Raw genomic sequence first — 15934 nt, 5'->3', positions numbered from 1 at the left:
CTGCCAATTTTCTTTTATTTTCTTGTATATTACACCGTTCTTATGGTTCTATTTATCTATATATATAAAAATGAAACCCGTTTTCCTTGGTCACGGCATCACACGTGAACGGCTGGACCGATTTCACTAATTTTTTTTTGTTGTGTTTGCTATGGTCAGGAGAAGGTTCTTATGAAAGAAAAAATTAAGAAAATTGTGCGGAAAATTAGAAAATTTAAGAATAATGAATTCCTATTTCCCTTGGTCACGCCATCACGCGTAAATGACTGAACCGATTTCACTAATTCTTTTTTTGTTGTGTTTGTCATTGTCACGAGAAGGTTCTTATGAAAGAAAAAATTTGACGGAAAATTAGAAAATTTAAGAATACTGAACCACCATATATAAAATTATTTCCAAACTAACCCAACACTTTGTACAATATAAATATTTTTAAAGTAACCTTATGACATTCAGCTTTAAGCGTTTACAGTTTCCAGTGCGGCTTGCATTTGCAATGTCAATAAATAAATCGCAAGGGCAGTCGCTAAGTGTATGTGGCATCAACCTAGAAAATCCATGTTTTTCACATGGCCAATTATATGTCGCCTGTTCCCGTGTCGGAAAACCATCAACATTATTTATTTACGCGCCAGAACATAAAACTAAAAATATAGTTTATCAAAAAGCATTAGAGTAGAGAGAAGCAGTGAGGGGTACAGAGACTATTAGTTGATTTATAGAGCGTGCGTGGTATTGAGCTCATTGTTTACTTAAAAATGCCAAGTTGTTCAATAGCAATTTGTAAAAACATTAGTGGAATTATTGAATCCTATGGAATAAACACTATTTTGACAATATATATTTTGTTTTTTATTTAATTAAATTAGTAAAGTCCTTTTCAGTTATAGTGATACCAGGGAATTATGGATTCATTTTTATATGGAGGATATTATAGATTCCAGTTCAAATTGAATAGGTACTCATACCTAAGATAGGTCAGCTATACAAAATAAAGTAGTGCATCATTGCTACGCTAAGGCGATACGAAGTTCGCCGGGTCAGCTAGTATATAATATTTTTTACATTTTACTTTAATTTGCATCAATTTTTTTTTTTTGGGAAAAAAAGTTTAGTTGTATGTTAAATTGGATTTTTTTAAAAACTATTTAATATTTGTGAATGTTTTGATGATCAATTGGTATGAAACAGTAATCACACTTGTGTGGTGAGCGCAAGCTGAGGGCGCGGGCGGCGTGTGTCCCAGGAGGAGGACGTGGAGGACACGCGGGCTCTGCTGCGGCTGTGCGCGCACTACTACCACGACCTGAAGCTGACCCCTGACTGCGACAACGGGGACTACGTGTTCTGCCGCCAGGTGCCGCCCGAATGCAGCCGCCACAACGCCGCCTACAACGTCCTGCACTTCCTGCTCGACTCTGCGTACCTCCCGCCCGGCGTGAGTGCCGTCACGAACCCCGTGGAGAGATAGTCTTTATAAGTCCACATCTCCCATGCTGGCGACCACTGCGACTACCTCAGTCATAGACTAATGATTTGACGTACGCTGATATTCCGTGTGTATTTTTGTACTAATGGCACTCCAACAGACGACTAGGGCTGTTCTGATACCCGATACTGGTATTGGGTATCTGCCAATATTCAGCTTTTGGCTGATACATACCAAGATATTGGTACGGATATCAGAGGGATCGGAAAAATATGTTCACAACTTTGAGTTTTTAAAAATACTTGCAATGATTATCATTTTTTGTTTATATTCTACATTTCTAAAGGAAAATCTTAAAATTTATCAATTTAGGCACAGTTTAACTACATATAATGATGTAAATTATAAATGAAGATGTTTAACCGATAAACAATTGATGTACAATTTTCATTAAACTGCTTTGAATTTAGATTAAGATAAAAAAAAAATTATATTCTCGAACATGTGAATAAAATATAACGTTTCAATTATTTTTGTTTGTATAGTATTGCCAGTAATTGTAAATGTTGATCGAAGTATCAGGTATCAGTGGTGGTATCGGAACAAAAGGTATCAAAGCAGCCCTATATATTTGAATGCTCTAGTATTGAAATATCAAAGGTATACAACATTAGAGCTCGTATATTCTAAGTACGATCAGATTTTTAAATCTCAAAAATGCTCCAGCAGTATCCGCCATGATACAAAATGTTTACAGTCCTCTTAGTGATCAGTGTCACAATTATTTTACAGCACAGCTAGCAGGCACCTCAATCAGATTCCTACAAACAACTGACAGTGGTAAAATAGAAATGTTCATAAAAAGTGGAAAGTTATTCATATTTTTGAAAATTACACTAGCTCACAGAAAATTCATATTCCTTAATCTCTAAACTACCTTCCCCTCTAACACAATAGTCTCATAATGAAAGTTTTTGCACAAAAAAGTAGACGCACACCTATGCCACCACCACTTACAGCGTTCACTGCAGAGCACACAGCATAACAGTGCCTCAAAAATCCCTGGCGATTACATCCTTCTATAGATTATAGTGAATATTGGAGTTAGATTTTTTGCGGTCACAATAAAATAGTGTTGCCATGGAACGTTAAATAAATGGGACACCCAGGTGGGAATTAAGAATATTATCATTGTCTTGGTCTCTATAGCTTATTTATTGTTATATCTTTCTGATCACCAAGAGGTCTCAAAACCTTTGAAATCTGATTTATGTTAGAAGTGTCCTCACTTTGATAAAATTTTGGTATTATTATTTTTGTTATTATTTAAGTTTATTGTTTATAGAAACATTGTCTATTGTCTATCATTATTTATGCATGCTGCACTGTCCAGTGTAAGTACTCATCTTTTTTTTTTTTTTTAATTTAAATAGTTATATAACATTATGTTTTTTTAAACTTCAGTTTAATAATTATTTTTTTTGGATAAAATTATATTATTTGTAATAATTTCTTGAACAACATAGTACCAGCATATTTCCTTCACCTTAACATAGGTGTGTTGATACAGTAAATAAAATTACAGTGTTATGTACTACATATTTAGTATTTATGGTATTGCATGTTCTTGATACCAGATATGGAATAATTAAGATTGGAAAGGCTCACATAAAATGTAAATTTTCAACCCCATGAAAATAATTATAAATATTTTTTAGTAAATGACTTAGGTGTGCCTTTACCAAGAGACCCACTTAAATACAAAGTGATTTTTTTGGATATGAAAGTAATGAGGCTGGAGAGGTTCTAGTTTTGAGGCCTACAGTGCTGTGTGTGATACAGGATGTGACCAACAACTCACTGAGCAATGTGATGCTGATCCTCCCTGTGGCTCAGAGCGAAGCTGCCATGCCCTTCTACCACCGCCTGGACTCCCACCTTCTGAGGCAAGGCAGCGTCAAGGTCACTGCCATCGAGTTTGGTGAGTCCACGCAGCGACCGACGGCAAGACAACGTGATTTTGCAGTTCTTTTCCGGATTCCTCTGCCAGATTCGTCATGAACTGATTTTATGATCTTAACTGTGTCTATAGCGTGTCTCATCCTTAAATTTTAGTGTGCATTTTTAATGAACATTTATGCTCTCTTTCCTATGTATATCTGCTACTAGCATAGTCCTTGTTTCAATGTGCTGTGTTGCCAGATATACACCATTGAGAACAAAAGTTTTAGACTCAACTTTGTAATGTAATGAAAATATTTTATTTACTTATCTTAAATATATTTTGTAAAGTAAAATTTGGAATGAGGAGTTTGGAAATACATTTTCTTGTATTTCATTAAGAGCATTATCTGATAATATTAAAGTTTCACTTTTAAAGAGTCATAATTGAAAGGCGACAACTTGGTTTCAGCCGTGTGTGTCAAATTTTTTTATATCATTTAATATTAAAATATTTTGCTCTTTTAAACAAAGCACATTATTTAATTGAATGCCTTGTTATTAAAGGTGAGTGACTGCTACAAATAGTTTCTCCTGTGAAATAATAAATTGGTATTCACAGAGTCTTTTCTGATTGGTAGTTGAATCAGTGTGATAATTTTCCCGTCTCCCATGAGTGAGAACATTAATTTTTCCATCATAAGAATTACATACAGAAAACACCAAAAAGTCTTGGCACAAAACAAAAGTCTAAAAAAAATTGGCGTCGCTGAGTCGTGTTTCTGTCTCTCATCCTTCCTTTTACCAGTACAATACAGAACATTCCATAAATGTACTTACACGGTTTGTTTTACGCGTAGTCTCTTTAGCTCCCTAGGTATGAGTTAGGTGCAAATTAAGGCAGGTCTAAAAGAGTTAGTAACTCTTATTTGCAGATGTCTAAAAAATGCAATTGCAAATTAAGATTCGTCAGAATGTGAAACTGCTTTGGTAATATACTTAATATTGTGCCACAAATGGTGAGAGCTATCAAATTATGTTGTATGTGTTTTATTGTAAGATTACCATTATACTCCACATAACCTGCAATAACTATAAAAATAAATAAATGTTAACAAAAATACTTATAAACATACGGTCATCATTGTCATTTGTAACATGATACATAAGTTATTCATTATCCTAAAAAATCAAAATACACTGGACATTAAGAACAACACAGAAGTAGTTGATCGCACCAGGCAGCTTGTCCTCGCAACTCTTCCTTTAGAGGAACAGCATCAAATTGACCTGAGAGAATCTTAACCCCTTATAACGGTTCGTTACATACAAAAATAAACAGATGTTCAACGCCGATTGCAAATTTTGTTGTTTTATTTTTCAAACTAGAATGCACAGACGAATCCAAACACTTTCAATGTTTCATTCACTCGTTTCAATCGTACGTTCGCCTGTCGAGAATGCTCACAGCTCTGGGGGTTGAAGATTAACAAAAAATAACCTAGATTAAGTCCTTCAGTAAAATCTTAATGCAAGTACACGAAGATAGTGCGACCTCGAACATGGCCGCACCCAGCGAAAACGAATTTCGCCATGAGCCAAAACGCTGACGAAGGTGATCAAAATTTCTAAATACTGTCCAAACGAAATAAAAAGAAAATTAGGTTAATTTAATACTCGGCATGGCTCTGACCACCAACGTTAAATTATCTATTCAGCAAATTACTTCATAATTTGGCGAGAAGCCACCGAACGCGACCTACTGGTGCAGCAATCGGCAGACGACTGGTGAAGTCTTGTCACTGTCTCCTCCACGCAGGGAGTAGACGTCACATGACCTCACCGACCAATCACACGCACTCTTCATTCACGCTTACAGATACAAGCCAATCACAGAACAAATTACAATACATGAAAAAACCTTGTACATACAGAACTCTGGGCTTCCCCTGATCTATCTCTTTTCAATTTCACATCGAAATCGGGGACTCCCATTCTCGTTCTCTCTCCCACACCGTGAGAGAGCAGTTATCACTCAGTTCCCACACAGGGGGGAAATTACCGTCTTTATCTTGGTTGGCGGGGAAGCACTGTTCCTTTCTCACTTACACTTACAGGCCTCTCATGCCTCTCTTTCTAACCATCACACCAGCCCAGACACAGTCCCGTGATCTATAATTATATTGCAACATGTTAATTAAAATTAAGAACAATAATCATAATACGAATTACTTTACAAAATTTAACTTATTGAGAAAAACCTGAAAAAGTAGGCCTAAACCTGTTAAAATTCTAGTACAGCGACTTCTTTGTGAATAATTACATAAAAATAGTACTGATTGAAAACGTCTCTTAAAATACAAGGTACATTCTTAAAACATTCAGCAAGTGAAAAATATCAACTCTAACATACATAAAAATGGTAAAATATCCTTGAAAAGACCTTTTTTTGGAAATATTTACATTCATGAAAATAGTATTATTTAGCTAGGAGGGCAAGGGTTTTGCAACGTTACACCCTCTAGTAAAATGGCCATCCGCCATACTGTTTCTGGCAAGTGAAACTCACAAGAGTGCCCCGACAGTTAAAAAGTTAAAAAGAGACTTTGAGTAAAACAAACCCTGAACTTTAAAATAAATCCAAACATAAAACACCGGCATAAAATTAAAACTTATTTTAAATGAACACAGGTAAAGTACTGGAAATAAAACATTTACATACACAAATAATAACTTAGCATACAAAGTGAGGACCAGTAAACATATAGTCAACCGCTTTTCTGAATTAAAAAAATTTAATATCACTATCACCTTGGATCATATAATCAGCTTACACAACTGCATTACTTAAAATTATAATATCATACAAACATTCAGAAAAGTTGGGGAGGGCAGGGTTTTGCAACGCTACAAACTAAACACACCCAAATAATCACATTCCAACTGTTTAATCTCGAATACTCAACAAAACACAAGCATGCCAAAACATGGCTTCCCATATACAAAAACAAATTATAGTGCTGGAATAGTGAATACTTACTGTCCCAACACAAACAAAAAGTAGATGTACATGTACTGTTGGCACCCTAGTGATGGGGACACCCATCTAAACATGACTGTGAGCTAGAAGTGTACTGTTATAAAAAAATAAAAAAATTACTTAATGCAATTACAAATTGTGTACATTAATTGACTGATTATCAAACATGTAAAATTGCTAAGCATGTAAAAATAATGTTATATAATGAAAAAAAAAAAATGATTTGTTAAAATTTAAACACACAAAATTAATTCGTAAGAACAATATGTGAAGAAAAGTTACATCTTATTTCAGTATTTAAATTATAGAATAGACAGATAATAACATTCCAGAATGTTTAGTTAGCCTGAGCTTGCAGAAACCATTTATTTACAGATTATGTACATAATTAATGAATTTGGCAGATACTGATTGCATGTGGATAGAGCCATATCGGCCTATTCGAGTAAATGCTCATCGGAGCTGGCACTCACTCAGTGTGAACATGACCGTGCTCGCCAGTGGTGGATTTACCCCAGAAGGGTAATGATTTCTGGAGTAATGAACAGGTTGTTACACTATGTCCAGACTAACGGTGCCCGACCCAGAAATCAGTCCTGTGTCCACCCGCGGTGCTCGCAGGTCTGAAGAACACGCTGTTCGACGAGTGCCTGGTGCGGGACACGTGGATGATCGGAGCGGGCGGGCTGTTCATCCTGCTGTGCATGTGGTGGTACACCGGCTCCCTGTTCCTCACCGTCATGACCACCATAGCCATCGCCTTCTCCCTGGGCATCTCCTACTTCATGTACACGCTGGTGTTTGAGCTCAGCTTCTTCCCCTTCATGAACCTGCTGGCCTCCATCGTCGTCATAGGTACGTCAAACACCTTCTTTCATCGCTCGTGGCATTGCTGTGAAACTGAATTACTGTATTCACTTGGAAGTATTGCGATTACGTTTACCGAAACTGCTGAAAACTAAAAATTGAGTGTCAAGTTGTAATCGCGAACTTGTAACTTGCCGCTGGAAGAACGTGAGTTGACAGCGATGGGAGCAGTTAAGTTGAAAAAATACAAGCGCCATGTCACTTATGCCACTTTAATCTGCTCTCGTTTATGGTTCGTTCCTGAACCTCAGAGCAGGCATGACAGTTGAGACAGAATAACACTTAGGAATGTTAGAAGAGAAGTGTAATTAGCAAAGAATGCAAATTGAGTTTGTTGCAGGGTTCCTTCAATTTATTCTGCTTTTCTTCACTGTAGCTGCTAGTGAACTCATCCTTCTTCCTCGCCTCCCCACTTTCTTTAACATACATACACACATACCGTGTATGATCGCATAATCGTCCCACATTTTATACTAAAATCAAGTTTGAAAAGTAGGGGTGCGAAGTTTATCCGAGAAAAAAATTTTGTTAATAAAACCCATTCATGGAAAGTAGGTTTATTTAAAAAGTAGAGTATACGCCAAACAATTTAAATTAATAAGTCATGCAACAAAAACCTTTCTTCAACTTTAAATAGAAAAACAAAATCTCTGATCCGAAAGCGAGACTGAACTAATGTATAACTATCGTCGTAGTAGACACATACCACGAAAGAGTGCGGGCCATCAAATGTAGTTAACTCGGCTCTCAACAGAGAGCGCGCATTGCATGCAATTGGCGAGAAATCAGTATCGATATTCGACTACGTGTGTGCGCTCTATACGGCAAGCAACTTAACCAAACATGAATAATGCCAACTAGCACTGGCTTTTTTTTATAAGTGGTACACCGCGGCGATGCAGACGAACAGGTAAAGTTTTATAACGTTTAAAAACATCTTTAAAAGAAAATTTACACATCAGACTACAACGTATTTCCGTTAATTAAATAAAATAGTGGTAATGTGGGAATAAATATTAGATTTCTGCTTTAAAATACATTGTTTTATACAGAAAAAATACCCACACAAAGTGCTTGGAATCTAATAGCGAGACCAAAAACATCATGCGACGTTTACGCAAGAGGTTTTTTTGTCCAAATTTTGACGCCCTAAAATACAGGTGCAACGATTAAGCACGTGCAACGATTATGCGATAAAATAGGGTACTCTCTTTCACACTCTCTCACACTCTCTCACACTCTCTCACACACTCTCTCACACACTAACTCTCACTCACTCACACACTAACTCTTACTCTCTCACTATTTCACTCTACATTTTTAGCATTTTTAACAATGGCTTTTGAACTTGTCATAAAACTAAAATTTGTTTTAACTGCTGCTTACTTTTTCGAAAAAATTGTGTAAATATCTCTACTGGTGAAAGTGGCACTAGAAAAGCTCTGCATTAATTTACTAATTAAAATTTTTTAAGATCTATGCATTTGAATTGTGAACTTCATAAACTTATAATCAAAAATTTTGGGGTCATACTATATTCATAAATAAGAAAGAAATTGTATGTAATGGAATATCCTCCTTCACCAAAGTATAGGCTGATCCACTATTATCAGCCTGTTGTAGTTCAAGCTGTAACTATTTTATATAATACACATATATTGACTGGCAGTTTCCGCCACAAAGGAGGAAAGGATCTAGCCACTCTGCCTCATCTAACTCCTAGCTTATTACTCTTCTTAGCTGTGTCGGTTGCTATTGGTTTTTGAGCTTTCAGGTTGCATTTGTCACGTCACAGTGCCACTCGGGCTGAAAAAAAAACGTGGAGTGATTCCAGCACCACTAGCTTTGGGCTGATAACCGTTCATGCATAATAGAAGATCATCCGCGTATAATACATTTTTCTCGATGAAAGATTGTTTGTGTTTTTAGAATGGAGGCACAAGAAGAACAATGATAATTAGTAGGGGTATGTTTTTTATGCAGAATAATATGATCGCTCATTATACTTCAAATAAGGTATGCCTGCACTACCAATTGTTCCCTTGTAATTGGTGGCGAGGCGTCTCGCTAGTGACACATTCCTCTGAATAGCCCAAACAAATAGGACTATGGCTGCTCTTGCAGACAATGAGTCAATGGAGAAAGTAAAGCTAGAAATAATTTGCAAGAAAGATTAACATTTGCTTTCGCACTTGATGGCTATGACTGGTGTACTGACTGTAGACACGTACCTGAAAGTCAACCATGAAATGCAGAAAATGCTACAAAGCTTTAACACACAGCTGGTTAGGAATTTTTTTTTTTTTTTGCCAAAAATATGTGACACTAATAATTAGTGAAAAATATTATTCTAATGTAAAGAACCAAAATAAACTTGAATGAACAATGTATACATATTTTTGTGTATGCCCCATTCTAAAATGAATTGTTAGCTATGCTCCTGTTAGCAGGTGAGCGGTATGGAGGTCTGAGCCATGCTGATTTGGTGACAGTGTCGGGCTTACTGACACAGGTATTGGGGCGGACGACGCGTTCATCTTCTGCAAGGTGTGGCAGTGCTCCAAGGTCGAGAAGAACAACAGCTCGCTAGTGAGGCTTGTGGACGAGACTCTGCGACACGCGACCCTGTCCATGTTCGTGACCACGCTCACCACGGCCGCTGCCTTCTACGCTTCCTACGTCACCTCCATCACAGCCATTGGTTGCTTCAGGTCAGTGGGGCACTCATTCTTCATGCTCATCTGTGTTTGCAGTATCCCTCAGTCTTCTCTCTAGTTCAGCCTTCTCTACCCTTCCTGAACACTCCTCCTCTCATTTTATACGCCTCTTCCAATGTCTCCCTCTGGTCGTTTTCATCACACTTTCATCTCATGCATCTCCTTGGTATATTCTTCTCTTCCATTCTCTTCACATGTCCATACCTTCTAAGTAGTATTGTTCTTTAGTAGCTCTTCCTTTATTACAGTAAATCCCTGTTAAGAAAATTCTCAAGGTACTTAAATGTATGGTTATTAACTGGGAAAATTTATTAAAACAGTAAAATTATGCTGGGGCCGTGCCGTGATTAAGTGTAAACCTTTTGTTTTAGAATTTTTCGGGCTGTTTAACTAGAATTTGTCTGCCCCAGATCTGTGCTGTAGGCCCGGGTGGTCCGCTGGTCCACCGGAATTTATTTCCCATGTATTATTATACCTAGGTAATGGAGTCGCTAGGGACAGTATTTCGTGAAGGCACAGAACTGTTAGTAGCGTTCGACGAGAGTGAGTGTGTGATTTATTTTGGACCTACTTTGTAAAGGTCATGTAAGTTTTTATGACGTGAGAAAAATGAATTACCGAACTTCATTTCAACTCTCTGATTTGAGAATTACCATCCACAGTTTCGAGTCATTTAGCAATCAGAGACAGAAATTTACACCCTACTACCTGCAACTTTTGATCCATTTGTTGCCAAGTGTTTGTGTATTTGCATAGTTAGCTGAAGAAGTCTGAGTTTGCACAAATTAAATGTTTTACTGTGAATAAAATAAATAATATGAGTAAAATCATGATTAGACTTATTAAACAGGAAATATTCCTAAATACAGCAGAGAAAGTCGAAAATTTGAGTAAAATCGGCTGAAAAACAAGTCTGTTACACTTTGTTGGGCGCTGTGTGTTCACGTTTATCTTGGCGAGCACTGTACTGCAAGCAGGCAGGCATACAAAAGACGGCTAAAAATAGATACCACCCCTCTAGACTGTCCAAGCTAGCCAATACCGGTAATCTGCGCGCATCACCTGATAGCATCTACGTGCGCGTCTATTACCATTCCGGTCCCGTGCCTTTGTCTTGCGACTGGTTAGTGTGATGTGACGTCGCCAGGTATTTGGTTCTCGGCTATTTTTCTATAACATCGCTGACTTCGCACATGCGCAGCTAAACAAAAAAAATTGCGTGGACTTGCATACCCCGAACAATGGGTTCCGATAAATACTTGTGCTAAGTGAACTCGCGTCATGCGAGTTCGGCTATGCTAGCCGGCTGGTGGTTATTTTCGTTCAAAACGTGGCGAAGGAACTTGTGTGGTTCAGGTAGAAAACATTCGGCTATAAACAAAAGATATAAGAACAATGCTATCCTGAAATGCTGTGACATGTTTTTGGAGTAGATAATCACAGCGACAGACCGACAGGATGCGCTCCCGACCTTGCCGTCAGCGATGTTTATTTTGACAGCTCAAGCAATTATCTTTTCCACGGCCCTTCACAGCGTAAAAAAAGGAAAGAAAAAAACATGTTGGAATGCAGACGGAAAAGTAACTATGCAGTAAAATAAATATATTTACGGCCCTTCTAAATTTTTCTATTCAATAAAATTTGAGGTATTAGTTATTTTTCTGCAGAAACTGCTGTGTGACTAATAAACAAATTGTATCATAAAAACTTATAAAGTATTTATTAACGGCGAAGGACAGTCGTATAAGCCCATAAAAATATTTATTTTACCAAGAATGGACTATACAACCTGGCTTTTTCCACACGCGGTGTGGGAGGGGAGGAGGATGCTGACAGTTTCTCACGCAGAAGGTAAGCCACCACAGTGGCTTTTCGTGGGGGCGGGTAAGATTGACAGCTGAGACGGCTTTTCTTGCGATAGTGGACGCGCCGAGCTCAGCTAGACACTGCCCGAGCGGCATTCAAACGATGTATCCGACAATGCGGTGACACCCCGAATTCTCTATTGCGACCATTCCGTTTATAAGTCAGTTTTTTCGGAAACCGTGAGGGGTCGCATCAGCGGGATTCTACTGTAAATTATATTACATTATTTTTGGTAAATGAAATAAATTTTAATTTATTAAGCAGGAAACTTAGTTGTAACTTTGTAAAAGCAAATTAAAATAAGTTATTTTTATGATGCAGCAAACAGTTAGGTTGAGTCATACTTAAGTTTTCTTTTTTGTGTGTACTGTATTATTTATAGTTAGATTATACAAAAATGTGAGTGGCTTGGTTGGTGCTGGATGATGGAATATGCTGAATCATTAAATACAGGATTGAAGACTTGTCACTGTATTTGAAAACTATTATAATATGTTATTACTTATTGTTATCACTGGGGTTTAAAAGTGCATCCTAGTTGTGAGTGGGGGTCTGCAAGTACTCGAAAAATATTTGATATTCGTAAATAATTTGACATTATATATTCATGAATAATTGTACATTTGATTCAACATTACAGTTTTTTTCTTTCCAAATTATTTGTTACCAATAGATGGGCCTACACCATATCTGATACATTTACAAAATAAAATCATTGAAAAACAAAATGTAAAATTTTTGAGGCTAAGATTTTATTGAAAATTTTTGATTTGTAGTGCAACTTTATTTACACATTGTTTTTTATTTATTAATAATATCAACAAAACAACTTTTAAACTTAAAATTTACTGGTTTAAGAAAATGCAATGCCATTTTTTAAATATTTTTTATACTTCTTTTTGTAATGGTTCCATGTATATTACTCACTTTTTTATTTTACTGTAGTTTGGATAAATTTTTTTTAAACTCCTCTAAAGTGTGAAAAAATATTTCAGTGTATGTTAAAATGTGATTAGAAAAATATTTGATATTCGTGAATATTGTGATATTCAATTTGAAATTATATTAGAATAAAAAAAAAAAAAACAGTAGCCACAAAAGCGTAGTTGTGAGGAAATAAATAGATAGGTCAGCATATGTTCGAGGTCGACTTAACTTCAGGCCAATGTAGTATCAATAAGTGCAATTGCAATCAGCAATTAGTATCATAATGGTAGTAAAATTCTTTTTAAAAATAAAAATAGTTTAAAACATTACAAATAATACAGTCTTACAGAATAACTCATTAACGTACATTATTATAAACACTCTTAAACATGTTTGTACATCACAAATTATGTGTGCATTTATGTAGTAGTTCTTAGTTACTTGTCACCAAAAAGCCAAAATGATAGGTAATTTTAAAATTTCCCATGGACAGGGCCAGATGGTGTAAACCTTAATTTAACAAAATAGCAAATTTGTAAATGAAAACAATACCTGATAAAGAGATAGTGATCATTTATAAGCATAAAGTCACTATTTAACAATTTACCAAAGTTGTCTCTGTGTCAAAATTGTGATGTCTCTGTCCAGTCGATGTTATGCAAGGTACATTAGATGTACATATTCAGATATTTATTTTATACGTTCTTCAAACGGTTCTTGAAATGGCAAAGATTGATTCAAGATGTTATTTTTAACACAAGTGGTATGTCCAAAATAACATCTTGAATTGTTTTTATGTCTCCTCCACCTTATGTTTCTGTGGGAAAGGAATGTCTTTAGTAGTACATGGTATCTCTTTAGTAAATGCCATTCTTGGGTGCATCCCAATGGATGGTGCTTTCTGTGCATGCCTCAACAAATATTGATGGCCCTTATGCTACTTGATTACAGGGTGATAAAGTACCGGTAAGCAAATAATCATGAGATTACTATTTAAATTGACATTGTGTTTGGTAGGTTTGCGTGTAAATTGCAGGCTTCAATTTGATTAGTGATTCTTATCAAATATAATTTTTCAGTGCAAAAGGGGTTTCATAGGTGTGAACAAACCTGGAAATTTAATAAAAATTTGAAATGTCAGTATACTGTTTACTGCTTGCAGGAACTAAAGTGTCAGAAAATGTGGTTATACAGTCTTTAAACTACGTATGTATGTTGTTTTGGATGATTTAAAGTGAACTTTATTTCTGTAAGTGTAGTATTATAAATTAATATGTATTTTATAATGTTATGATCTGCTAAAATGAAAAAAAAGAACCTACTTTTTCATAGCATTTTTTAAGAAATTTATAGTGCATTAAAAAATTTTATCGGTAATTTTTATGCATATAAGAACACCGTAATGAGGTTTTTATGAATTCTGTTTCTTATTATTAGGTACTCAAGTATATTAAAATTCTGTCCTATTTCTAGAGAAGATATTGTGCATGAACTGAATCTGAAATTGTTATTGGTGTTTGAACTGTTTATAAATAAATGTATTTAATCACACGTTAGTGCATTACAAACACAAATTTTTGATGGCTATAAGTAAATATAATACTAAATACAAGGTGAATAGTTTAGTACAACTTGTAGAGTATTGCTTGGTAAACACTTTTAGTGCATGATTTTTCTGAGTTTGCAAACAGTTGACAGTCGTTCATGTTAAGTAACTGCTGGATTGTTTTTTTCTACATTACCAATGCAGCCCCTCCCTCAAGTCATCACCGGATCCGCCTCTGTGTCTGTCAGCATTTTGTTAAAAAATCTGGGGTATAGGATGCATTTCCTATCTTAAAAATTACAGGGCCTGAGGCTCTACTTTACCAAATTTTTAAATAATAGTTATTACACCAGGCTGGCTCAGACTTAAGAAGGTCTTTTGCGGGCAACTAGACAGCAAAGTTTTTGTTTACTCTTGCAGTACATGTGCAAAGAATTACATGGGAACTATTTTTTTAATATCTAAGCTGGGCTTCTGTGAGCCCTGTTTTTTTATTCAAATTGAATTTTGAACCTAGAATATTTAATGAATCATATTTAAACATACAGTAAAAAATTTTCTTGAATTTTTTTTATAAAAAAATACAGAAATACATATATGTATGTGGAACCATTCTAGAGTGGTGTAAAATGCAATGAAAAAAACCCGCTGATGCATTTGCTTAAACCGTGACAAATTTTAAATTTGAAAATTGTTTTGTTTATGAAATCAATTATATGCATAAATATAAAGGATTTTTAATAATTATTAACCTTAAAATCATACTAATGAAGTATTATTTGTTACATATAAAGAACATGTACTATATACATGTTACAGAAAACAAATCCAAATTTCTCCGTAAACCTTCTTGGGTTCATGCATGTTACACTCGTCTTATTTAAATTTTTTGTGAGTGAGTCCCACTTGAAAAAATTTGTTACGAATATTTAAAAAAAAAATTATTTAATTTGAAATATTGAACTGAATGGCAAATAATTGACGAATATGAGATATTTCCGTAGTACTCGCAGACTCGTTATTTGAGCCAAATGTTGGGAGGTCTGGTGGTGACGTGACGCGTTGTCGGCAGCGTGTTCGCGGGCACGGCGACGCTGGCCAACTTCGTGCTGATGGTGACGTGGCTGCCGGCGAGCGTGGTGGTGTCGGAGCGCTGCTGCTGTCCGCCCATGGTGCCGTCCAAGTGGTCTGCCCTGGCCAACCGCCTCCAGCCCGCACGGGCGGCCGCAGACCAGGTGCACGCGGCCCTCGACCGAGCTCTGCTGCTGCTCGTCGTGAAGCTCAGGTGCGGGTCACCCCCGGTCTGGCGGACCAAACCTTGGACTGGCTCTCTCTCTCTCTTTATACATGAAAGATATGAAGTATCAGCTATGGAAAATGTAATCGGGAAGGGAAATGACTATGAACTTTCCATTATCTTTAATGCGTAATTTATTTTTATACCTAATATCCTTAAGGGCCCCGCCTACCCGGGAACACATGCGGTGTGCAGAGCTTCGGGAAAAACCAAGATATCCGAGTGGGGCCTATTTACGAATAGCATTTAAGAGTTCGCTGGGGGCAGAAAAGTACTTTAAATTTCGGATTAAGTTTTTAAACTG

At 36.3% G+C, this 15934-nt stretch overlaps 1 protein-coding gene across 3 annotated transcripts in view; it reads left to right on the top strand.

The window, feature by feature from the left end:
• The window catches only part of LOC134542266 (protein dispatched), an 87179-nt gene that overhangs the window by 51638 nt on the left and 19607 nt on the right, over nucleotides 1-15934 (top strand). For all 3 annotated transcript variants that reach the window (XM_063386386.1, XM_063386385.1, XM_063386384.1), the window contains exons 8-12: nucleotides 1247-1438; nucleotides 3272-3410; nucleotides 7032-7265; nucleotides 9790-9988; nucleotides 15406-15618. In XM_063386386.1, coding sequence (XP_063242456.1) covers nucleotides 1247-1438; nucleotides 3272-3410; nucleotides 7032-7265; nucleotides 9790-9988; nucleotides 15406-15618 — 977 coding nt within the window. The remainder of the gene's footprint in view (nucleotides 1-1246; nucleotides 1439-3271; nucleotides 3411-7031; nucleotides 7266-9789; nucleotides 9989-15405; nucleotides 15619-15934) is intronic.

This window comes from Bacillus rossius (assembly GCF_032445375.1).
Source record: "Bacillus rossius redtenbacheri isolate Brsri chromosome 4 unlocalized genomic scaffold, Brsri_v3 Brsri_v3_scf4_2, whole genome shotgun sequence".
Lineage (NCBI taxonomy): Eukaryota > Metazoa > Arthropoda > Insecta > Phasmatodea > Bacillidae > Bacillus > Bacillus rossius.
The sequence above is the reverse complement of the archived record's forward strand: the minus strand, read 5'-3'. Positions and strand labels throughout refer to the sequence as shown.